This window comes from Vulpes vulpes, chromosome 15, assembly GCF_048418805.1.
Source record: "Vulpes vulpes isolate BD-2025 chromosome 15, VulVul3, whole genome shotgun sequence".
Taxonomy (NCBI): Eukaryota; Metazoa; Chordata; class Mammalia; order Carnivora; family Canidae; genus Vulpes; species Vulpes vulpes.
In genome coordinates, this window is record NC_132794.1 from 105,190,018 (window position 1) to 105,213,674 (window position 23,657).

General features: G+C 36.2%; 1 protein-coding gene across 1 annotated transcript in view; it reads right to left on the reverse strand.

The window, feature by feature from the left end:
* Positions 1 to 23,657, reverse strand: part of PDZD8 (PDZ domain containing 8) — an 86,178-nt gene that overhangs the window by 19,439 nt on the left and 43,082 nt on the right. The window contains exon 3 of the mRNA XM_025994144.2: positions 22,157 to 22,259. Coding sequence (XP_025849929.2) covers positions 22,157 to 22,259 — 103 coding nt within the window. The remainder of the gene's footprint in view (positions 1 to 22,156; positions 22,260 to 23,657) is intronic.

Genomic DNA, 23,657 nt, shown 5'->3' on the forward strand with positions numbered 1-23,657 from the left:
TCTGTATGTTGGTAAATTGAACACCAATAAAAAATAAATTTATTAAAAAAAATTTAATGAAAGATGTGTAGGACCTGTATGCTGAAAACTATAAAACACTGCAAAGGAAAATGAAACAAAACCAAAATAAATGGAGAATGATACCATGATCACAGACTGGAAAACTCATTACTAAGATGCCAATTCTTCCCAAATTTATCTACAGATTTGAACAAAAACCTCTGCAGGCCTCTGGAGTCGCAAAGTCAAAGGCAAGTAAAGGTCCTAGAATATTCAAACCCATCCTTAAATAGAACAGGGATATAGGACTATACTCTGATGTCAAGGCTTACTATATATAGCACATACAACATAGATAAATCTCAAAGACATGTGGAATAAGAGAAGTCAAACACAAAAGACCATATACTCTATGATTCAATTCGTATGAAATTCTAGGAAATGCAAAATTAGAGTGACAGAAAACAGATTAGTACTTGTCAAGGACTGGGGTTTCAGAGACAGCAGATTGAGGGCATATAGTAGCACAAATAAAATTTTCAGGGAATGGAAATATTCTATATCATGACTGGGGTAAAGATTACATGACTGCATACAATTACCAAAATTTATCAACTGTACACTCAGCTTTATTACAGTATAATTTTAATGCAATAAATTCACTATTAAAAATAAAGCAAAAAACAAATCCTCAATGTGCCATTTTTGTTGTAAGATGCTTAAATATATATACTACTGATAATGCATTCAAATAGCCCTTAGTTTTCCAAATTGATTAATTTAATAAAAACAACTTGGGATGAATTTGGATGGTCCTTAAGTCAATCAGGAAGGAGAACAACATTTAGATAGTTTTTCCGTTTAACTTATGTCAATCAAATGTACAGATAACTGGAAATACTACACTGCGAATACAGAATTAAACTAGACATAAGAACATAAGAACAAACTATCTGAAAAAAAAAAACCCAACACTTGAAAATGTAACCCATTTTAATTTTATGTACTGTTAAATCACCAAAGAATATGAATACACTTTTAATTTTTATCAAATACTTGCATGTGGTTAAAAAAAAATCAAATACATAAAATAACATACTAAAAAGAAACAGTCCTTTCTTTTTAAGCCCCTTACTCCCACACTATAGAAACTACCCTAAAACTTTTCTAGTTGTTTAGGGATTATCTTTTCTTCCCCTAGAGAATATGTTATTGCCCAATGTATAAAATTTTAGACAATCTGCTGACTTCCCACTGTAACAGACAAGGATGTTAGCTCCACCTTTCTTTCTCAAAATTATAGTAGAGTTACATCACTATTTTTAGCTCCTCTAAATATCCTCTTTATAATTTTAATTAATACACTTATATTTCTATTTATTTCATTTTTCTTGATATTAGGACTCTAATATCACCTTCACCTCTGCTCTTTACCTTCTAAACTCTATCATCAGAGGTGTTAACTATTAATTTTCTAACTCAAATTAAGGTATCAAGTTTGATTCTAAAAGCTACCGAGCAGTACTGCTTACAATTATTGTAACTAAATAAATGTTTATTGTAAAGCTGAGCATTTATTACTACATTTTTTGTCTTGTAGAGCTTTTCTTTTTTAAAGATTTTTTTTATTTATGAGAGAGAGAGAGAGAGGGGTAGAGACAGGCAGAGAAAGAAGTAAGCTCCATGCAGGGAGCCCAATGTGGGACTCAATCCTGGGACTCCAGGATCATGCCCTGGGCTGAAGGCAGGCAGACGCTCAACCGCTGAGCCACCCAGGCATCTCGAGCCTTTTGATTTTCTTGGGAGTTTTTTTTTTTCAACAACATAGCTTTCACTGTAAATGCAGAATTTATGTAAGTATGGCTTGGGCGGCTAGCTCTTAAATTCATCTATTCATTTGTTTACATATTATTTAGTACCCAGCTGAAGAATACCCACCCTTTGCCTTCTGCCAAAAAGAAGCCAGTTAATAAATGCAGAAGAAATGATAATACTAGAGAAATCAACTTCTTGCAACACTGTCCCCCCCTCAAAGGTAGAGACTGTTTTAGTTTTAGATTAAAACAAAACAGGACACAGGAACTAAAGATGCAACAACCCAATATTATCTATAAATCCTGATCAGATACCAGTTTCGAAAGAAAAAAAGGCTATAAAAATATTTATGGGACATTGGGGGCACTTTAATATAGATTATTAGGTAAAATTAAAGAATTAATTTTCTTATGTGTGATAGTGGTTATTATGGTTATATAAAATGCTCTATTTTTAGAGGACTCATACTAAAATATTTAGGGATGAAATATCTACATGTTGATGTCTACAATAATCCTCGACCATGATTTGAGGCAAATGTAACTGATACAGTTACAAAAATAAATAAATAAATAAATAAATAATAACCACTGAGCCTGGGTGGCTCAGTGGTTGAGCGTTTGCCTTTGGCTCACATCATGATCCCGGAGTCCCAAGATCGAGTGCCACATCGGGCTCCCTGCACAAAGCCTGCTTCTCCTTTTTCTGCCTGTCTCTGCCTCTCTCTCTCATGAATAAATAAATAAAATGTTTTTTTTTTTTTTTTTAAAAAAAAGAATGCTAGAAACAACCAAAATGTAACTGAATGTCATTGGTAAAATGAAATCTCTGTCTCAAATGTGGGGCTCTGAAAAGGTTCAGTTATTATTATTGTTATTAGCAAAACTTAGTACTGCTAGTTAAAAATGGGAGTACAAAAGGAAATTTTTAAAAAACCATTCTGTTGTGAATGAATTCAATATTGTAGCTAAGGAAACAAGGGCAAACTATTATGACACAAACACCAATTCAGGACATTAGAATATGAAACTATCTTATATTGGGCAAACATTAATTTAGTTTTATAGGATCAAGACTGCGAAGCTAAGTTTATAATAATTTAAAAAACTGTCTTATTAAAAAAGACGAAGATGGTGACTGGTGTCAACAGTTAGTAAAAGAACAATAGCCAGTTCAAACCCATTAGAAATACAATGGCTAGAGGCACCTGGGTGGCTCAGTGGTTGAGCATCAGCCTTTGTCTCAGGTCATGATCCTGCGGTCCTGGGACTGAGTCCCACATTGCTCCACACAGGGAGCCTGCTTCTCCCTCTATGTCTGCCTCTCTCTCTGTGTCTCTCATGAAGAAATAAATTTAAAAAAATACAATGGGCTCAAGCAGTGGGCTTACTTCCAAAAAGGTAGGAACTATGGCGTAAATGGTAGTATTTATCTACTTTTTCACAAAATTGTAAGTTTTCATCTTATAGGGAGAGAAAAACTGTATTTCTTATGGCCAAATAAAGTATTACGGAGAAAAAATGAACATGGAACAGTATTATATTGTCCTTTGGGCTGCTGAGCATGAAATCCGTTTTAGGAGGGGGGGTAGAGGGAGAGAGAGAATCTTAAGCAGGCTCCACACTCAGCATGGAGTCCAATATGGGACTTAATCTCAGGATAAGCCAAAACCAAGAGTCAGATGCTTAACTGACTGAACCACCCAGGTACCCTTGGTCAGGAAATCTTTATTAAAAAAAGAAAAGGGGGATGAAAGTAGAGGGGAAATGTCTGTGGTAACAAATCTAGGTATACATTAAGGTGGGGGGACTCCAGGATCATGCCCTCAGCTGAAGGCAAATGCTTAACTGCTGAGACACCTAGGCATCCCTATTTTATTATTTGTTATAAATATGTTCATTAGGGGATCCCTGGGTGGCTCAGAGGTTTAGTGCCTGCCTTTGGCCTAGGGCATGGTCCTGGAGTCCCGGGATCGAGTCTCACATCGGGCTCCCTGCATGGAGTCTGCTTCTCCCTCTGCCTATGTCTCTGCGCCTCTCTCTCTCACATGAATAAATTAAAAAAAAAATCTTTAAAATAAATAAATATGTCCCTTAAACCTGTATTTTGTGGCATGACTGATATTTTACAAGAGAAGTAAGAATTAGTAAGTTAGTACAAATTAAATGCTTACTATGTGCTTAGCAGACACTAATGTTTGTCATGTTCTCCCTTGCTCTGGGTCTATCTCTGCAATTCTCTAATTCCCAGTATGGTTATGGTGGGAAACGGCCATGCTTATATAATATGGTTCTACTGCTCTGTCTCATTATATGGGCCAGGGCACATACTTGACCCAAGTTGGACCAATCAGAGTTCCTTCCTGGATGGTGGGAATGCAGATTCAGAGATTCCTTGAATGGGACAAACATAAGTGTTGCTATAGGCCATCTGTGAATCTTCTTATGAACTGAGAAACAAATCTAGTCTGCAGAGTGAATAAGGTATATAAACAACCAGAAGCAGAGAGGAAAGACAGGCCTGACAGTGGTTTAGTTTCTGGTTCCAGTTTGTTTGTTAGGCCTACCTGCACTCCTGCTAAGAGCTAAGCCAAATCTAACCCACAAACCATGAACAGTGGCCCTTATATCCACCTGTGGCATCTATGCAACACCAAAAATGTACCCCTTTTTTACTTTAGCTAATTTTAGTAGGTATCTGTTTCAAACAAGTTCTAACTTAACAAACACTGTGTTATACACAATATCTTATTAAGCTCAAAGTGCTGTATTTACTAAACTGGAAAGCTACAAATACATCATAAAAGTTAGAAAACCTTCCTCTGTGGCTTAGCCTGTGTCAACTGGCCTGAATTTCGTTAAAACCAAAAAGATTTTAACTGGAGTAGAAATATTATTTCTAGTATTTTCTGAATTACATACAAAAAAAGTTTATCAATTGTCAAGAACTGCTGACACATACTAACTAAACAGCAATTACATGCAGTGAATCACAAGTCAATATATACAAGATTGCAGAGAGCCTGCATTTAACTTCACCAATAATGTCAGACACAGGTTAAAAAATTCTAGCTGTATGTGCATCTATCTTGTGGAGAGCAATTTAGTAAAAACACCAAGATAACCTTTAAGAGCTCTCATACTCTGACATCCTTTTAGCCTTTCTTGGACTCAGCTGGGATGCTGTATTTTCACCTGGGGGGAAAACAACATATTGATTTTAAATTTCTTCCTTATATGCACATAATTTTATACAATGGATAAGAAAAGGATATATTTTAATAACACATCAATACAGCTCTTTTACAAACTAGAAGTTCTGTTTTTTACAAGCTTTTAACATTGAGGGGGAAAAAACCCCCAGAAGTGCAAGAAAAAGGATCACTAAGTCAAAGACCCTAATTTACTGTGACCAGGTATACTTTGGAGTATTCTTTCATCAAATATGTTTCTGAAAAAGACATCTGAGAATTATTTCCCAGCTTTTTCTAGTAGAGTAGTGGGGCAGGGATAGGAGAAATGACACAACAATCTGTACACATATGTCACAACGCCAGTATATAATGGAACTTTTATCAGCAGGCTTTTCAATGCAAATAATCATTCCGTTTTTAAAAAGATTTTATTCATTCATTCATGAGAGACACACACAGAGAGGCAGAGACATAGGCAGAAGGAGAAGCAGGCTCCCCATGGGGAGTTTGATGTGGGACTCGATCTCAGGACTCTGGGATCACACCCGGAGCCCAAGGCAGATGCTCAACCACTGAGCCACTCAGGTGTCCTGCAAATAATCGTTCCTAGTCTGCCTGGTCCATAATGTAAACCAATACCTTTTCTACAAGAGTTCTCATTATATTACAATTTAAAAAGATGCTCATGGTCTTCAGAGCATGTATTCTGCAACTCCTTCCCAAAATGAAATGGTGGTAACATTTTCAGAAAAAAATCAATGGTGATCTAAGAAACAGACATTTAACAAAACTTACCGCAAAGCTACCAAGGAAGAAAGTAACGGGGACAAAAGACAAATTTAATTTGGCACTTGAAGGAGCAGTAAGTTTATCAGGAAGCCAGGTCAGGAGTAGAGGCAATGTGTCTAACAATGAGAGCAGTGGGTCTGAAGGGAGGAGATGAAAGCTAGCATGGCATATTTGAAGAAATGAAGGAAGTTTAGTATTACAGCTCTTTGACAAGTTCAGTCCATGTGAAGAGGGAGGAAACCTTGTTTCATTCAACTAATGATCTTTCGAAAGGAAGAAGAGAATCAATTCCACCACCAATGTTATACCCAAGATATTCAAACGTTAATAAATAATAACTATGGTATAAGAAGCATTTGGATGTGCTAATCAACACTATAATGTGACTGCAAACTTGAATAATATTTAATCCACACTGATCATTCACGGACCTTGAAAAAACGCCCAATTTTACAAATACTAGAACAAAGGGGAAGGTTTATCTAAAAAAAAAAAATCTAAAAAGTCAAATGTTCAAAAGAGGTTTCAAATTGTTTCAAAGTTTGATTATTTGCTATAAGATATACTATTCACAAAAATGTTTTATAAAGATACATATATTTGTAAACCATTAAGAGCTTCTTCTATCGGTCACTGATGTAGATTATCCAAATTTCCAAATTATCCAAATTTTGAATTCTGAACTCAGGTACTCTAAACTTAAAGCTCAAGGCCATAAAACACAAACCAAAGTAGTTTGAAAATAGAATTCTTCCATGGACACACTTTATTTACTTAACCAAAATGTGAATGCTGAGAAAGAGGCACTTCATAAATTACTAAATGAAGACTGAGGCTCTAAAAAAAATCATACAGTTCTTGCTTTTCTCAGGGCAATCTGCCATTGAGATGAGGAACTTGTGACTTAGAGCGATTGTTCTGACAGACTCCCTAGTGGGTAGTTAGGAAAGAGAATGTCTACATGTGATGGACAAAATGGTGAGAAGCACAAAAACAGGTCGGACTTGGGTGACACAACCGTTAGCTCTAAGTTTCCAGGTGAGCTCAGCCTAGCGGTGTTGCCTGCCTGGCTGCAGGGCCAGCATCCAAGTGAAAAGGTCTATGAACTACTTCTTTCCCACCTATCTGGGTGGTTTGAAACTTAATTCCCCTTTCTCCCTTTCTTTCCTTTTCTGTACGGGGTGGGGGTGGTTAAGGACCCTGAGCCAGCCACCAAAGACCCAGGACAACAAGATTAAACAAGGAAGACAAACTACACTTAATTAGGCTTTTCCCAGGTGGCCAGAGTGGATTATGTCAGGGCAGTGATGGTCTGGAACAGGAAGAGCTTCCTATAGGATTTTTTTTTTTTTTTTTTTAAATTTTAGAAGCATGTTGATGGGAGACAGCTAAGTGACAAGCATCTGGCTCTACAAGAGGAGGCCTCTGAAGAAGGAGCCGTCTACATTAAACATTTTTTGGATGGGAATTTCCTACTTACTGCAGTATTCAACTATTGCTGTACTGATTTGCAGTGGTTTTGTTGCCTACTGTTTTTTAAAACTGAAAACATGAGTTTCTGAAGACTGGCTAAGAGCCTCTACAGCACAAATTGATGTGGGATACTCATGTTTCTGGCAACACCTCTACTCTCCTCCAGGACTCTTTTCCGTACCATCCCAGTTCTCTAAGCTTCACCTACTTCCTCACAGATCATAGAGATTTGACCTGTTTTCCTCTCCTTTAAAAATCTGCCATCACCTAGGGTTCAGCCTGGCTTCCTAATTCCTATTACCCCAGAAAAGTGCACTATTCTTATTGAAGTGCCCTCTGGTTTGGGTACACATCCTAAGCAGGGATAAAATTAGAATAACAAGTGCAGAGATTCTAAAAACAATTAGCTTATAAATTTTATAAGTTTTTGAAAATACATGCCTGAAAGTAGAACTATTTTGTTTATGCCAATTGAATACCCTGGATCTTCTGCAATCATTCAAATTCGAAAACTTTTCTTCAGAAACTCTTCTACTAATACAGCAAACATTTCTGTCAGAAAGTCACTTGAGTTTAAAAATCTGGTCCCCATGTTCATGAAAATATAATACAGATCCTTTGGTCAAAGTAGCCCAAACTCTGATGTGAAGATTTTCAGAAGGTAACTAAAAATCTCCATTTTTAATGGGCCGTTATCTATTTAGGTGGCTTGCTTATGGCTCTGGCAATTAAATTCTGAGTATCAGAGATCTAGGAAATTATGATTACAGTACTGAAGATTTATTCCCTAAACTCTGAATTACAATTGAGAAGTCAGGATTTCTAAAACTAGAACTTTTATATTAAATTGTATGCAAGGGTAACGTTATGTACTACATACTCAGCACAGAATGTGGCAGAGGTGTAACATTCTGGTCATTTCTTTGAATACCAGATGTCAGACCAATCTGCTTATGGTTACAGGGCACAAATTCCTGCCAGGCTAGAAACCAACAGCTTAGCGTCCATCTCAATTAGAAGTAGCAACAACATGCTGTGGAAGATTTTGGGCCAGATTTCATATTTTACCACCCATCACTTTTAAAAATCACAACAATAAGTGACGATCCTACCACAAGGAGAAGCATATGCTCATATTCACAGCCATTTTCTCTCTTTGAGTTAAGTAACACAAGTAACATTTAGCTCAATTCTGAAGTGACAGAGCTAGAACTAGAGTACTATTACTCGACAGCTGCTTATAAAGCACATTTTGATAAATTAGAATTCTGAGAAGTTAATAAAACAATTTCTAGGTTCTAGAATGAAAATGGACACATACGGGAAGAAAGAAAATAGAAAGTTCCTAAAGGGTCATTCTATATCAATCCAACCTACTTAAAAAAAAAAAAAAAGATTTTATTTATTCATGAGACAGACAGACCAAGAGACAGAGACGGAGACACAGGCAGAGGGAGAAGCAGGCTCCATACAGGGAACCCGACGTGGGACTTGATCCTGGGTCTCCAGGACCACGCCCTGGACTGAAGGTGGCGTCAAACCGCTGAGCCAGCTGGGCTGCCCAATCCAACCTACTTTTAAGCACAAACAGGTTTGACAACACAGAAGATGCAAATTGAAATACTGCATGGGACCCTCAACTACTGGGTAATTGTGTGCTGCTCCTGAGAACTCAACTACATTCTCAGCCACCTTCTATTCAGGTCCACCCTCATCTAACAGGAAAGAGCAGGCACCATATCTATCAGCAGTCTTTTCTGAAACTGTCTCGTATGAGTAAAGAGGATTCACAATTTGTACATAATCATACTATCTTTTTCAAAGAAGGTATATAACTCTGGAAACAAACACGGCAAATATCTTGTTTTTATCTCTTGGCATTAAAATTACTATCAACTCCCAAAGAACTTTTCAAAGACGTGTAGTTAAAATTTACTTCATAAAGATTTAAATTAGAACAGTTCTTAAACTTATAAGCCAGATAAATGAAAAAGAATCTGTCAGGTAAAGAAGTGCTACTGCAGAACTAAATTTTCATGCCCCTGTTCCAAATGAGAACAAAAATTATTTTAAAAAATGAATTCTTAAAGGGGCATATTTGAATAGTACAGTGAATAAATCCTAAATTCTCTCACTTTGATTTTTACATGTGAACAGTTTCTTTGTCAGTAGAATGCCTCAATTTTTAGTAATCAGCTCTTAATGGATAGTTAACAAAGCAACACTGGAATCAGCCCCTCCTTAGCATTCGGGTGGTTTCAAAAGTCCTTTTTGAAGAAAAACTGCAATGTCTGGGATGGCATGTATTCAGTGCTGGGTTTCTAATGTGCATTAGTTTGGAGATCTCAGATGAGTGACTTAGCCTCTGTGGGTCTTATGTGTATACTGTGAATACTAACATCTATCACACTAGTTGTCAAAATTAAAGAAACTATAGGAATAAATGACTAGTATAATCTAGGCACTTCCATGGTCTCTCCTCAGCTAGAACAGGCTTTTGGGAGTGAAAATAAAAATAAAACGAGGCCCCTCAATCTTTAAAACAGAATGCCAGCTTGGAAACTTCTCTGATAACCTGGTCTCAAGCAACTGGATGGTAAATTAGAACTGCATCCTTTGGTCATCTCATCTAAGAGACAACAAAGATATAGAAAATGTACTGAAAAAGTCCATTATACAAAAACAGAGATCTAAGAACAAAAATTAAAAATGATCCTCTAAGTTCAAAGGCTGTTAGGAAAGAAATCATATCAAAATAACTACCTGCAATGTACTTAGGTTTCTTCTCTCTTTTTAAATCTGATTGAAGTCTCCATTAATGCTATGATTTGGAACTAATTTAAATTTTATATAACCATTCCGGTGAAATAAAAACCTCTGAGAAGTAAGCAGAGTCTGAGTTATTATGGAAACAACAGAGTGGAACATTGTTGCCATTTAAATTTCTTTGTCAGATAGCTCCAATTCAGATCACCAAGTCTACCCTCAGCTTCATATACTATCACTGTACTTCTGCAGGGGGATTTACATCTTACTAAGCAACTATTAAAGAGTCAGATTTTTTTTTAAACTTTTATCTTGAAATAATATCCAACTTGAGGAAAGATGCAAAAATAGTACAAAAGATTTCCACTTTATCCTGAATCCAGACTTCCCAGTTGTTAACATTTTGCCACATTTGGTTCTCTCTGCATATTTTTTTTTCTGAGCCATCTGAAAATAAGATGCAGACATAATGCCTCCTTTGCCCCTAAATATTTGAGTGTGTTTCCTAACAAGGACACTTTCTTATAACCACAGTACAGAGATAAAAGTCAGAAAAATTAACACATACAATCTACAGACTATATTCTAGCTGGACTGCAACTGTGAACCAATAGCCTTTTTTTTTTTTTTTTTTTTTTGGTAGTCTGACCAAAGAATCACTTAGATCAAGGGCCATCAAACTGTAACCTGGGGACTGTTTTTAAAGAAGTTTTACTAAAAAACAGCCATATTATTTATTTATTGTCTGTAGCTGCTTTCAGGTTAGAACAGCAGAGTTGAGTAGTTGTGACTGTAACTATCTGACTTGCAAAGTCTAAAATATTTACTGTCTGGCTTTTTATAGAAAAAGTATGCCAAATCATGGCTTAAAGAATGGATGTGCATGGATATACTCACAATGTCATTACAGATTTCTTTACAACATCAAAAAATTGGAAAAGTCCACACGTTCATCAATAAATGACACCGGTTAGATAAACACACATAGTGGTGTATCAGGCAGAAATAAAAACAGTAAGACATGTATATGGAAATAAAAATAGGCTCTCAGCATACCATTATTAAGCAGGAAAAAAAGGCGATTATGAAAGACATGATTTCATTTTTTAAAAAAGATTTTATTTATTCATGAGAGACAAACAGAGAGAGGCAGAGACTTAGGCAGAGGGAGAAGCAGGCTCCCTGTGCGGATCCTGATGTAAGATTTGATCCCAGGATACCGGGATCATGACCTGAGCTAAAGGCAGATGCTCAACCACTGAGCCAGCCAGGCACCACCTGATCTCATTTTTAAGGAACCATAAACATAACCTGTGAATAGTGTGTATATGCTTGTGTTTATAAAGTTCTTCTAAAAAGTTAACAGTGGTCTTCTTGGGTAATGGGATTACGGTTGGCTTTCGTTGTTTTCTTTATAGCCTTCTGATTTTTTTATATGGGTAAGAAATATAGCTCATACCAATTTCCAAAGATATCAATTTTATCTTACAGAAACTGTTGATTTTATTCTTAAATATGTATTTCCTCAAATTTCACACATAATGTATTACACAGGAATTAAAATTCTGCTTCATGATACCTACACTTCCTTATGCTCAATGGCTTCCCACTCAGACTTCTAACAACATTCTCAGTATTGACGAATTTACGAAAGATAATTCACACATCATTCATTTAGAAAACGAGCCATCTGTCCATAGTCTACAAGTCACTTGATAACCTTTAAAGAAATATAACGAATTACCCAGAGGTAGTCTTATTTACAATGATTAGTAAAACATTCTTATCTTTTCTAGTATAGAGCATACTGTTTATATATAAGCAGCTTTTAAATATAACCACTTATTTGTCTAGTATGATTCAATGTCCATGTAAATTAACATGCTTACAAATGAGAAACACAGCTGTCCCAAACCCACTTTGAACTAGTCATGTTCAGTATTTATATGGAGAAATACATAGCACCTTATGGAAATACTTAAAAAAAAGACTGACTTAACAGGACAAAGGAGTTAAGTGTGATCATTGTTGCCCTTTGCCCTTGCCCCTTTGAAGAACAAAAACTTCAACCTAGTTTTACTTTTAGCCTACTCATTTTAAATTAGTAAACGATAGAACTTCACATTTACAGTAAAATGTAAAAAATGAGTGCTAGAGATCTATTTAGTCCCAGATATTACTACTTTCTAAATGTTCTAAAACTATGCTGTTAATTACAGATACCTAGACTTTTTCCTATGCTATGACATTAACGCTGTTTATTCCTTACAAGTTCTTGGTTTATCTTAAACCTTCCTGAAATTTAAATGCTTGTCCATGTTTTATCTTCACGTGAGATGGGCAGCAGCTGGCTGATCTCTTAGAAGAGCCCTTCTTAGACACATTTTTTTTTTAAACTTGCTAATGTTCTTAAAAGTCATTGTTTGGCCCTTAAGTCTTAAAAAATAAACAAAAAACACTATCCCACAACTGAAGAAGCGATTCCCCTGTCCTTTTCCATGTTGTTATAGGAAGGATTTAAAAGAATACATAAAATGTCAGCATTAAAAACGTAGGAGCAAAAGAGTTGGCATTTTAGGTCCAGTTTGATAATAGTTACTAGTATAGTTATTATGGGCTGGATACTGTGCCAAATGTTTTACAGATATTTAAACCTTGTACTATTACTATTTTAAATCTATTTTAGAGACGAGGGAATAACTTGTTCCAAAGGCAGAGAACTAGAGTCAAAGAGGCCAGATCTGAACCCACCAGTGGTGAGAATGGTACAGTAATTAAGAACACCAACTCTGGAGCCTCACTGCCTGGGGTGTGCAGACTGTCTTCACCACCTGCTGCTACCTGGGGGATCTGGGTAAGTTATTTTCTCTCTGTGTCTGTTTCCTCCTATATAAAATGCAGATGACAGCCTATTCTTATGGAGCTGCTACGAAATTTAAATAGTTGTTGCATACAGAGTCTTACAATCATGACTGGCACAAGAAATTGCTCCTAATGACCATGAGACTGAACACATGTGGGCAGGGAGGTATATGCTACTGCAGGATCTCTGGTAACACCCAACGCTTTTCTAATTGTTTATTTCCTAGCTCTGCATCCTGAACCCAGGGCTATGACTCAGGAAATGAGCTACTTGGCTAAGTGGGCTTCTGTGGGCAGATGCTACTGTGTCTAGAATGGGATGCTTTAGTTCATGACAAAGTATGGACTGAGTAAATGAGTGTTACTTGGACCACAGTAAACTAGAGGATCTTGAGAAACAATTCAAAAACAGTGTTAAAAGTTTTATTAATATTATTTTAACTTATTCTCAAAAACTCTTTTAAAAAATAGATTCTTACTTCTTTGTGAAACCATTCTGCTTCTCTTTATCCTATTTGAAAAAGAGGTCTAAAAACAGAGCATAGTACTTAGTTCTGAAACTCTCTTAGAGCATTCAAATGCTGTTAGTACTGATGTTCACCATACTGTTGATCTTATTTCCTCACTGTTTATCTTCCTTTAAAGAGAAGACCATATTCTCATTGCTTACGCCTCATATTCAGCTTCTATTTCATATTCACATGGTACCTTATACTGATTTGGAGAGTTGATGTTTCTATATTTTAACCTAAGTTCCTACTCTTTTCACAGTATTTCACAATCATATTAAACACACTAAGAAAATATGAAACAGATAACTGCATCCCTCATTTTTAACCAAAATGAACTTTAAGAGTGGAAATGCTCCATAGGATTTACTCCTAAAGCTTAAAAGGCATCTAGTTTACTTAAGAAGCCAAATTATAGAACATTACATATGGTTAAAATTCCACTGAGTCTCTCCTGTATTCACAGATATTATCAAATTGAACTAAACCAGAGGTTTCATAAAAACTGGCATTTTCAAAAAAGCTTTATTTGCTCTAATCTTTTTCTTCCTTTTGATAAGATTAAGACTGTAAATGGCAAATGGTTAAACAGGAACACCAAAATGCTATCTGCAAGGCATCTGGCCTTAAGCAAACAAACCAAAATGCCAACTCTGAAGCATCTCGTCTAATGTATTTATACATTTGTCTGTCTCAGTTCCGACTTGAAATCACAGTTCTTTGGGTAACTCTTTTTGACTCTTTGTGTGTGTATATTCAACAACTTGCAGATAGATCTGGATAGCTATCATTCAGCAAGACTTCTAAAACTCTCCAAAACCAAAAAGGAAGTAGGACAAATAAATTGTAAGATCACAGTTATTTTATTTAGGCTACACTGAACTATACATATACACTTAGAATAAGAAATTCTTTTAATGCTTTTAATAATGCCATTAAACCATTATGTACCACATTTGTAAACTAAAACTCTTACTGTAAATACCAGGCTTTTAACAGAAGGAATACTGAGCAGTAAATCTCATTTTGTGACTAAGTTATGCTGAAATCTACAAGTCTAGAAGCAAAAAGGTTGAGGGTAAATAGAAGCTCCCAGCTAGTCAGTCATCTTTAGTATTCCTGGAAACATTTACTGAATACCCACTAAATGCCAAGTGCTAAAAGCAAAAACAATCACAGTGTCTGCTGTAAAGAAAGACACTGGTGAAGTTAAGACCAATAAAATTGTCACACAAATATAAATATGAATTCCCAACTATGAGAAATATTCCCAAGGCATTTCATGCTCATTAGGCAAAGTTTTTTTAGAGGAATGATGATTGGTTGATATACCAGTCACAGTCTGATAAGGAAACAGAAAACATCTAAGTATTTGAAGCAGACACACTTCAAAAATGGGGAATGGCTACTCAATGATAGAACTGAAAATCAAACAGGGAGACAGTGGAGCAACTTAAATACTAGCAAAAGTCACAAGTCACCATCAACCTTAGGCTGGAAGGACAAGGGAGGAATTCATATTTGTAGGCCAGGGGCTACAGCATCCAGTATAAGCAGGAAATATAGTGGGCCTATCCCAGATTTGTATTTCAAAATGATCACTTATCCTCCTTCACCCTCCTAGGACACTAACTGCACAACTGGAACATACCAGGGTTTCTACTAGGTACAGTACACATAAGCACAAAAAGAATACAGCATATTTATCTATGAAGTATATTAGCAAGTATGTAGTATGCAGAATTGTCAAACACCTTTTAAGTATCTTTCTTTTAGCATTTATGTCATCTGATCATCAATCATCAGGGACATACGATTTATCTTCATTGCCCCTCAGACTTAGTTCCTTGTTCAGTATATTTGTTGATCATTCTGCTGTTTACTTTTTGTATTTATATGCTTCCATTAATCATTTACCCATCTTTGTATTTTGAGCTGAAGATCACTTTTTCCCATTCATTTACCATATATCACTATCTCGCTGCCATTTTAATTTTACTTTTCTCCAGACGTTATCTAGTTTATCCAGCTCTCATAAATTTCTTGTATTATAGAAACCAGAAATGCACAAATAATTCTGTGAGAATTTCATGGTTTTTAAATAAGTGTATTCATTTAGTGACATTACTCTCATGAAAAGCTGAAATTTCTTGCTTTACAGGCACAAAGATGTATTTATTTCTATAACGATCCTAGATCTCAATTATTTTAAACATAGTTTTGAATTCTTATGTAATTGTCCTAAGAGCCTTTTCTTCATTTTGTTCCTCTTGGAGCATCTTAGAAAAGTTTAGTGCCATGTGCAAATCTGATTCTGTTGTCCATCCTTCTTGATCTGTGCTGTCCAATATAGTAGCTACTAGCACATGTGGCTACTGAGCACTTGAAATGTGGTTAGGATGAATTGTAATGTGCTATAATTGTAAAATACGCACCAGATTTCAAAGACTTTAAAGGAAAAAAACACCCTCATTTTTAATATTGATCACATGTTGAAATAACGATGTTTTGGGTACATGGCTCAAATAAAACATTACTAAAAATAAGTTCACTTGTTTAGCTTTTTAAAATGTGGCTACAAGAAAAATTTAAAATCACCTAAATGGCATACATTTGATTTCTATTGAACAGTGTGGTTTCAGATCATTTGTAGAAACTGATCCAAGTCCTGGACTCAATCATTCATGATATTATGCCTGGTTATCTTTTTTTTTTTTTTTTTTAAAGATTATTTATTTATTTATTTATTTGTGATAGACAGAGAGAGAGAGAGAGAGAGAGAGGCAGAAACACAGGCAGAGGAAGAAGCAGGCTCCATGCCGGGAGCCTGACGTGGGACTCGATCCCGGGACTCCAGGATTGCGCCCTGGGCCAAAGGCAGGCGCCAAACCGCTGAGCCACCCAGGGATCCCCCTATGCCTGGTTATCTTTATCCTTAAGGCAGTTCTATGACAAAATATTATCCTGCTAATGAAATGATTTGGGAACCTTTGGTATGGTTCTTCATCAAAAACTCTGGGGCAGCCCAGGTGGCTCAGAGGTTTAGCGCTACCTTCGGTCCAGGGCGTGATCCTGGGGACCTGGGATCGAGTCCCATGTCGGGCTCCCACATGGAGCCTGCTTCTTCCTCTGCCTGTGTCTCTGCCTCTCTCTCTCTCTCTCTCTTTCTCTCATGAATAAATAAAATCTTAAAAAAAAAAAAAAACTCTGAAAGTTGACTGTTTCCATTTCTTCTATATGCTTGTTTAGCACTGCAATATTAGATAGGGAATGAGTTCTCTATATATTGTACTTTCTTCCAACGTTATCTGCCCTCCACCAAGTGTTTCCTGCATTCAGTTGCCCCAACCTTTACTCTGAAAGTGTAGGGAGACTCACTAGGTTCTGTAATAAGGCACACTGCCTCTGAATCAGGCTCAATTTTAGACAGTTGAGCATGGCTGATCTTATTATGAAGGTCATCCTTCCATTCAGATCCCATATCCCTATAGTTTCAGAGCTATCCTTGCCTCTGCTCTAAACTGATTCCAGTACCACTACTCTCAAATTGTCTTCTAATTATTAGAATACCACTCGGTCCAGTATTTGTTGGAGTAGTGGGATTTAATGGAACAAGTATAGATCCTATATGCAAAAGGCTTTGGCTCTCCGTGTATGAGCAAAGTATTTCATAGACTCGTGTTACACATTTTGGTTTCCATGCCTCTTTTCTTATACTGACAGTTCTTTGAAAATAGGGTTATTTTATTTTCAAAGTGCCTCTTTAATTTTAAGGGTATGTTTAAAAAGAAAATTGAGGAAGCCTGATACAAATTATTTATCTTTCAGAAAATGAGGTTTTGACTGGGAAGTAGCAGTGAAGAGAAAGAAAAGTACCACTCAAGTCAAAACAGAGAGATAAAGTCTAGAATCCAGGAGGTGAATTCTTCATAATCTGTGGTATGGCTGACCCTATCTAAAGCCTTTCTTACAGCAGCTGCCAATTGCAAGTTGCCAGTTGACACCACATAACCTTCTGATAGGAATATACTCATTCTGATTAAGAGTTCCAAATGATCATTTATGGATTCTTTCCAACCATTAGCTGAACGCTCTTCAGGGATTTGTTATTTCTTATCTTTCAGGCAAATCTGAAATACTATGACATCTCCTAATGCCTTGAACCATAGTTCCCTCAGATACCTGCATATTGGGCTCTGTAAGACATGAAGTGCTTCTATTTATACTGAACATATGACTGCTCCAGTATCTCCCTTCTGTCCACCTACTATAAATTCAGGGACCCAGAAGATTCCTTTCTATTTCCTTGTCCGTTTCAAATAGGAGGAAATCCATATTCTTTTCAATTACTTGCTTATATCCCAATATAAGAAACATTTCCTTAAAAATAAGTCCTCAGGCAGACTGGAATATTTCCTTATCATAAGACTATGGATTAGGCACCTAAAATGCATTCATAACCCTTCACCCTTGCCTTCTACTCTACAAAGGCTGAAAAACTAAAATGATTCACCATAGTTCCTTGCTGTTGGAAACACCGAGTGACTCAGTTCTATCCAAATGATGTAAGTGGAAATCCATGGGAGGAGATTCCAGGAAAGCAATTAAAAAGGACAAAACCTGGCTGACACGTGCTTATGGCATGCTTTAGACCTCACCTTTTTTTTTTTTAAGACCTCACTCTTTTTCTTGAAAGGTGGATACTCGGGGTGGGGGGGGGGGGCATTAGACATCTTGCAGCCATGAGGATAAAAATCTCACACTAAGGATGATGGAGGAGAAGCCAGTCAAGAGCCAGGCTCTGTACTTAACAGTATCACTGAGCTGCCATACTGACCCACAGCTTTTCACACAAGGCAAGTCTTTTTCTTGCTTAAACCATTATTCATTTTATTTTGCTAATATGGAACTAATGCATTATGACTGCTCCAGTTCCACCTCCCAACACTTGTGCAAACACTACAAATCTAGAGCTTTTCGTCTATCATTATTATTTTTAACGGTTCTATTTATTTATTTGAAAGAGAGAGGGAATGAGCCAGGGGAGGGACAGAGGGAGAGGGAAAGGGAGAAGCAGGCTCCCCATTGAGCAAGGAGCCAAATTAGGGACTTGATCCCAGGATCCTGGGACCATGACTTGAGGCAAAGGCAGACACTTAACTGAGTGAGCCACCCAGGTGCCCCATTATTATTATTATCATCATTATTATTACTAATGATCTTCCACTATCAGCAAGATGATAAGGTACATTATAATGCTTTAAAGACACAAAGACACATTTAAATTATGGAAAGAAACAAGTTTCTTTTATTCTACATATTCACTGAAACAAGTGGCTCTCTTCATTGAATAAATTTCAACATTTAAAAAACTAATTTAAACCTGAAAACTGTATTTATACAAAGATAGCTTCTAAACTCATCAAGTACTTTTACATATTTTTAAATGATATTCATTTTTTTAATCCCAATTTGCAATATATTGCAAATGATCAAATCCAATTCTGTAATCTTTTATGTAGTCCTAAAGAACAATAAATTCTCCTCTCTAGTTATTAAATTCAGTCATATGTAATTTAATGCCTGGAGACACTTAACTGCTGCTGACATTTTTGATACCTGATGCAATTAAGTAACCCAGAAATCTTTCTCCAAAACTACCTATGGCATATGTGAAGACCTAAAATTGTAACTCAAGATTAAGGTCTTATTAACCTTTGCTGTAAAATATTAAAGCTGTCTAATCTCATATTTTTGCAAATATAATAAAAGAAACTGAAAATGCCATTAGCAATGGCAAATTATGACCATTTTATATCCAGATAAAACAATAATGCTTTTTCATGTATTCATGTAATTCAGAACAAACTGGTTATTTTATTCCTCTGAGGAGTTGCTTCAAATTGTTTAAAACATAACTTAAAAGAAAGCTGGGGTATGAACAACCACCAAAGAAATGGGACCTTCCTAGAAACCACTATTTTGACCATGTCATTCAGGTGCTCAAAATCTTTTTTTTTTTTTTTTTAATTTTATTTATTTATGATAGTCATACAGAGAGAAAGAGAGAGGCAGAGACACAGGCAGAGGGAGAAGCAGGCTCCATGCGCCGGGAGCCTGATGTGGGATTCGATCCCGGGTCTCCAGGATCGCGCCCTGGGCCAAAGGCAGGCGCCAAACCGCTGCGCCACCCAGGGATCCCAGGTGCTCAAAATCTTCAATAGTTCCCTACTACTTTCCAAATTAAAACCCTGTGGCCCATCCTCCCTTTCCAGCTTTACTCCTATTTTCCCACTCGGGTCAAAATTATTCTATTTATTCCAAAAAATTTCACATATTCAATCTTTATGTAAGGATATTCACAACACTTATTACATAAAGAAATTATGTAATTTAGAAATAATTTGGGGTCAAAAGAATGTCTAAAGCATACCATATTTCCATTAAAAAAAAGTCATGTTCTCAAGAGCATGGAGATATGCTTATAGATCTTTTATAAAAATTGAGAACTGTGACTATTTTTTAAAATGTTACAAAGAATAACAGTTTACTCTAGAAATACCAAAAGCACATCATTACTACTATAAAATAGCTAAGTAGCATAGTGCAGAAGTACTTATTCACCATAATGAAGACGTAACAGGGAAATTGTTTTCCTAAATACTGGCTACAAATAATAATCACAGGATTGGCTATATTGCCACCAAGAATTAAATGTATTAGAAACAGCTAAATATCTAAGTTATTAAGTATTACATTTTTAAAGAATACAACTATAACTTATTCTTGCAAAAAACTTTTGACATGCTAAATGGATCTTATCTTTCAAAAGACTAAAAGTAACTCCAGAGAGGTTTAGGTGTTCCAAAAAGCACTCTTGGAATTTTATTACTATCAAACCCATAATATTTCAGTATACACTTAGTAAATGAAGTAAATTGTCTCTAAAAGAAGGGCAATGGTTCCTTTGAGGCATAGACTCCCTCCTCCATTTCAGCCATAAAATTCTGGAATTCTGTTTCTATTGTGAAATTTCATGGGCTTAATACAGAAATTCTATGGATAATTTGGATAAACGCTCTAAATCTTAAAGAGACTACTAGATTTATGCAAAATGCAAGAAGCACATAATAACTGCTATTAAAACTGCTACTCAGAATATTCAGAAAATACCAACTCACTTTGGAAACAAATTAACCAATAACTAGTGACAATTTTTATTCATTTAAGAACACAAAGAATCCAACAAGTCCAATTAAATATGTTGAAAGGAAAGCACTACTTTTGTTTATTTTTAATTCTAGCATTTAAAATATTTTAAAAGCAGGGACTCCTGACTGGCTCGGTGGTTGAGTGTCTGCCTTCGACTCAGGGCATGATCCCTGAGTCCCGGGATCTAGTCCCACATCAGGATCCCTGCACGAAGCCTGCTTCTCCTCCATCTCCATCTGCCTGTGTCTCTGCCTTTCTCTGTCTCTTGTGAATAAATAAATAAAATCTTTAAAAAAATATTTTAAAAACCTTTATAATTTTTTCAGTCTTGCAATTTAGGTAATAGTAGTGTGGGGTTTTTTTAATCAAAAAAGAAAACAGAACTCTAAGTCCTTCATACATCAAAAGTACAGCCCAAATCCACTCTCTTTTTTTTTTTCTATTTCCTCAGGTAGTAGCTAAAGTAACCAACGTTTCCCCTAACTGCCTCCTAACCAATCTCTCAGGTTTACTCTTGCCCTCCTACAATCCTTTGTCCACAGAAGCAGAAAGTTTTGTGCAAAATATACAAAAGATCATGTCACTTGTCATTTTAAAACTCTCCCACCACAAATAATGAAATTCAAATTCTGTATGAGATTAAGCGTGACTCTTTAGCTTTCATTCCATGCTCTAGCTATACTAGCCTTCTTTTTGTTCTTCAAACCCACCCACCCTCACACAGGTGCTGCTCCCTTTGCAGGAAATGCCTTCCACTCCCTCATTCCCCCAGACTCTCCAGGTGGCTTGCTCCTTTTCAGGATTCAAGTCTCCAGTGTAGCGTTGTCAGAGTTAGCATATAAAAATTGGGTAAATACTTATAATAACAAAAAAATTAGTTTATCTGAAATTCTAACTGAATTGGGCATCTTGCTCAAGTGCCATCTCTCTAAGAGGTTTTCCCTATTATCATCAGATCTAAAGAATCTCCTCTGTCATAATCCTATTTTCTTCATAGTAGCTGTCAATCTCTGGAAATTTATCATGTTTACTTCTTTTGTTTACCCATTTATTGTCATGTTCTACCACCATCCTGTAAGGTAGTTTACCTCTCCCATCTCTCTTCTAACCCTCACACCGAACTTCTACCCCCATGTTAGCACCACAAAAAAAGGTCCTTTTTTGTTCTGAACAGTTTCCTGCATCTAACACAATGCCTGGTACAAAGCAAGCACTCACTCATAAAACATCTACTGAATGAAAGAATTTACTTGCTTTCTAAGGTATTTAGAATGATTTCTAATTCCATCCTCATGAAATAATTTTCAAGTTCTAGAAGGAAAATTAGACTAGGTTTCTTATGCAAGCAAGTAATCTGAGTATCACAGTTTTATGTGATTCATTTTATTACTGATGTTGTGCTGCAACAGAATAACAGTTGTTCATAATTATGTGTACAGGATCAAAAATAACTCTATAAATATAAAAATATTATTAAAGGTATGCTTATAGAATATAAACTTTATAAAGAGTAAAACACTATGTAAATCCACTGTACCGTCTTAATAGAACTCCTTTGTTTTTCTTCCCAAACACCACTGCTCAACTCGAGTGTACAATGAATATTTGCCTCTCTGTCATAGGATCCAAAAATGAGTAACCTGCAGTATAAAAATAAAACAAGGAGACTATTATACCAGTTATACACAATGAAATTTTTCTTTCTGATTATACTAAGAAGTAATAAATTACTCTATTACTATTTATAACTTTGGTAACAGAAAAAAAAATTAAGTCAAATACTTAGTACACCCTCTAGTGGAAAAGTGAAGTAAAGCTAAAATTAGGTGAAATTCAAGGACAAGCTGTTTCTTAGCAGATAAATAGAAAGTAGTATATATTCCTAAGTGTTCTGTAGTTTTTAGAATACAAATACTTCACATCTTTGGTTAGGTCTATTCTTAGGTATATGATGGTTTTTGGTGCAATTATAAATAGGATCAATTCCTTAATTTCTTTAAAGATTTTACTTATTTATTTATTCATGAGCTACACAGAGAGAGAGGCAGAGACACAGAGGGAGAAGCAGGCTCCATGCAGGGAGCCCGATGTGGGACTCGATCCCCAGACTCCAGGGTCACACCCTGAGCCGAAGGCAGATGCCCAACTGCTGAGCCACCAGGAGTCCCTTAATTTCTCTTTCTTCTGTCTCATTGTTAATGTATAGAAATGCAACTGATATCTGTGCGTTCATTTTATATCCTGCTGTGCTGAATTGCTGTATGGGTTCTAGCAATTTTGGGTGGAGTCTTTTTTGAGTTTTCCATATAAAGTATCATGTCATCTGTGAACAATGAGAGTTGACTTTTTTTTTGCCAATTTGAATGCCTTTTATTTCTTTTTGTTATCTGACTGCTGAGGCAAGGACTTCTAGTACTATGTTGAACAACAGTGGTGAGAGTTGACATCCCTGACATGTTCCTGACCCTAGGAGAAAAGCACTGGGTGTTACATACAACTAGTGAATTATTGAATTCTACATCTAAAACTAACGGGCTTGGGGGATCCCTGGGTGGTGCAGCGGTTTAGTGCCTGCCTTTGGCCCAGGGCGCGATCCTGGAGACCCGGGATCGAATCCCACGTCAGGCTCCCGGTGCATGGAGCCTGCTTCTCCCTCTGCCTATGTCTCTGCGCCTCTCTCTCTCTCTCTCTCTCTCTCTCTGTGACTATTATAAATAAATAAAAAATTTAAAAAAATAAATAAATAAAAATAAAACTAACGGACTTGGGACGCCTGGGTGGCTCAGTGGTTAAGCGTCTGCCTTCTGGCCCAGCACGTATTCCTGGAGTCCCGGGATCGAGTCCCACATCGGGCTCCCTGCATGGAGCCTGCTTCTCCCTCTGTCTGTGTCTCTCATAATAAATAAATACAATCTTAAAAAAAATAAAAATAAAAAAATAAAGCTAATGTGCTATATTTTGGCTAATTGATTTTAAATTTAAAACAATTAACTATACTAAATGGGAAAAAATATATATTCATGAGGGAAACACACTGA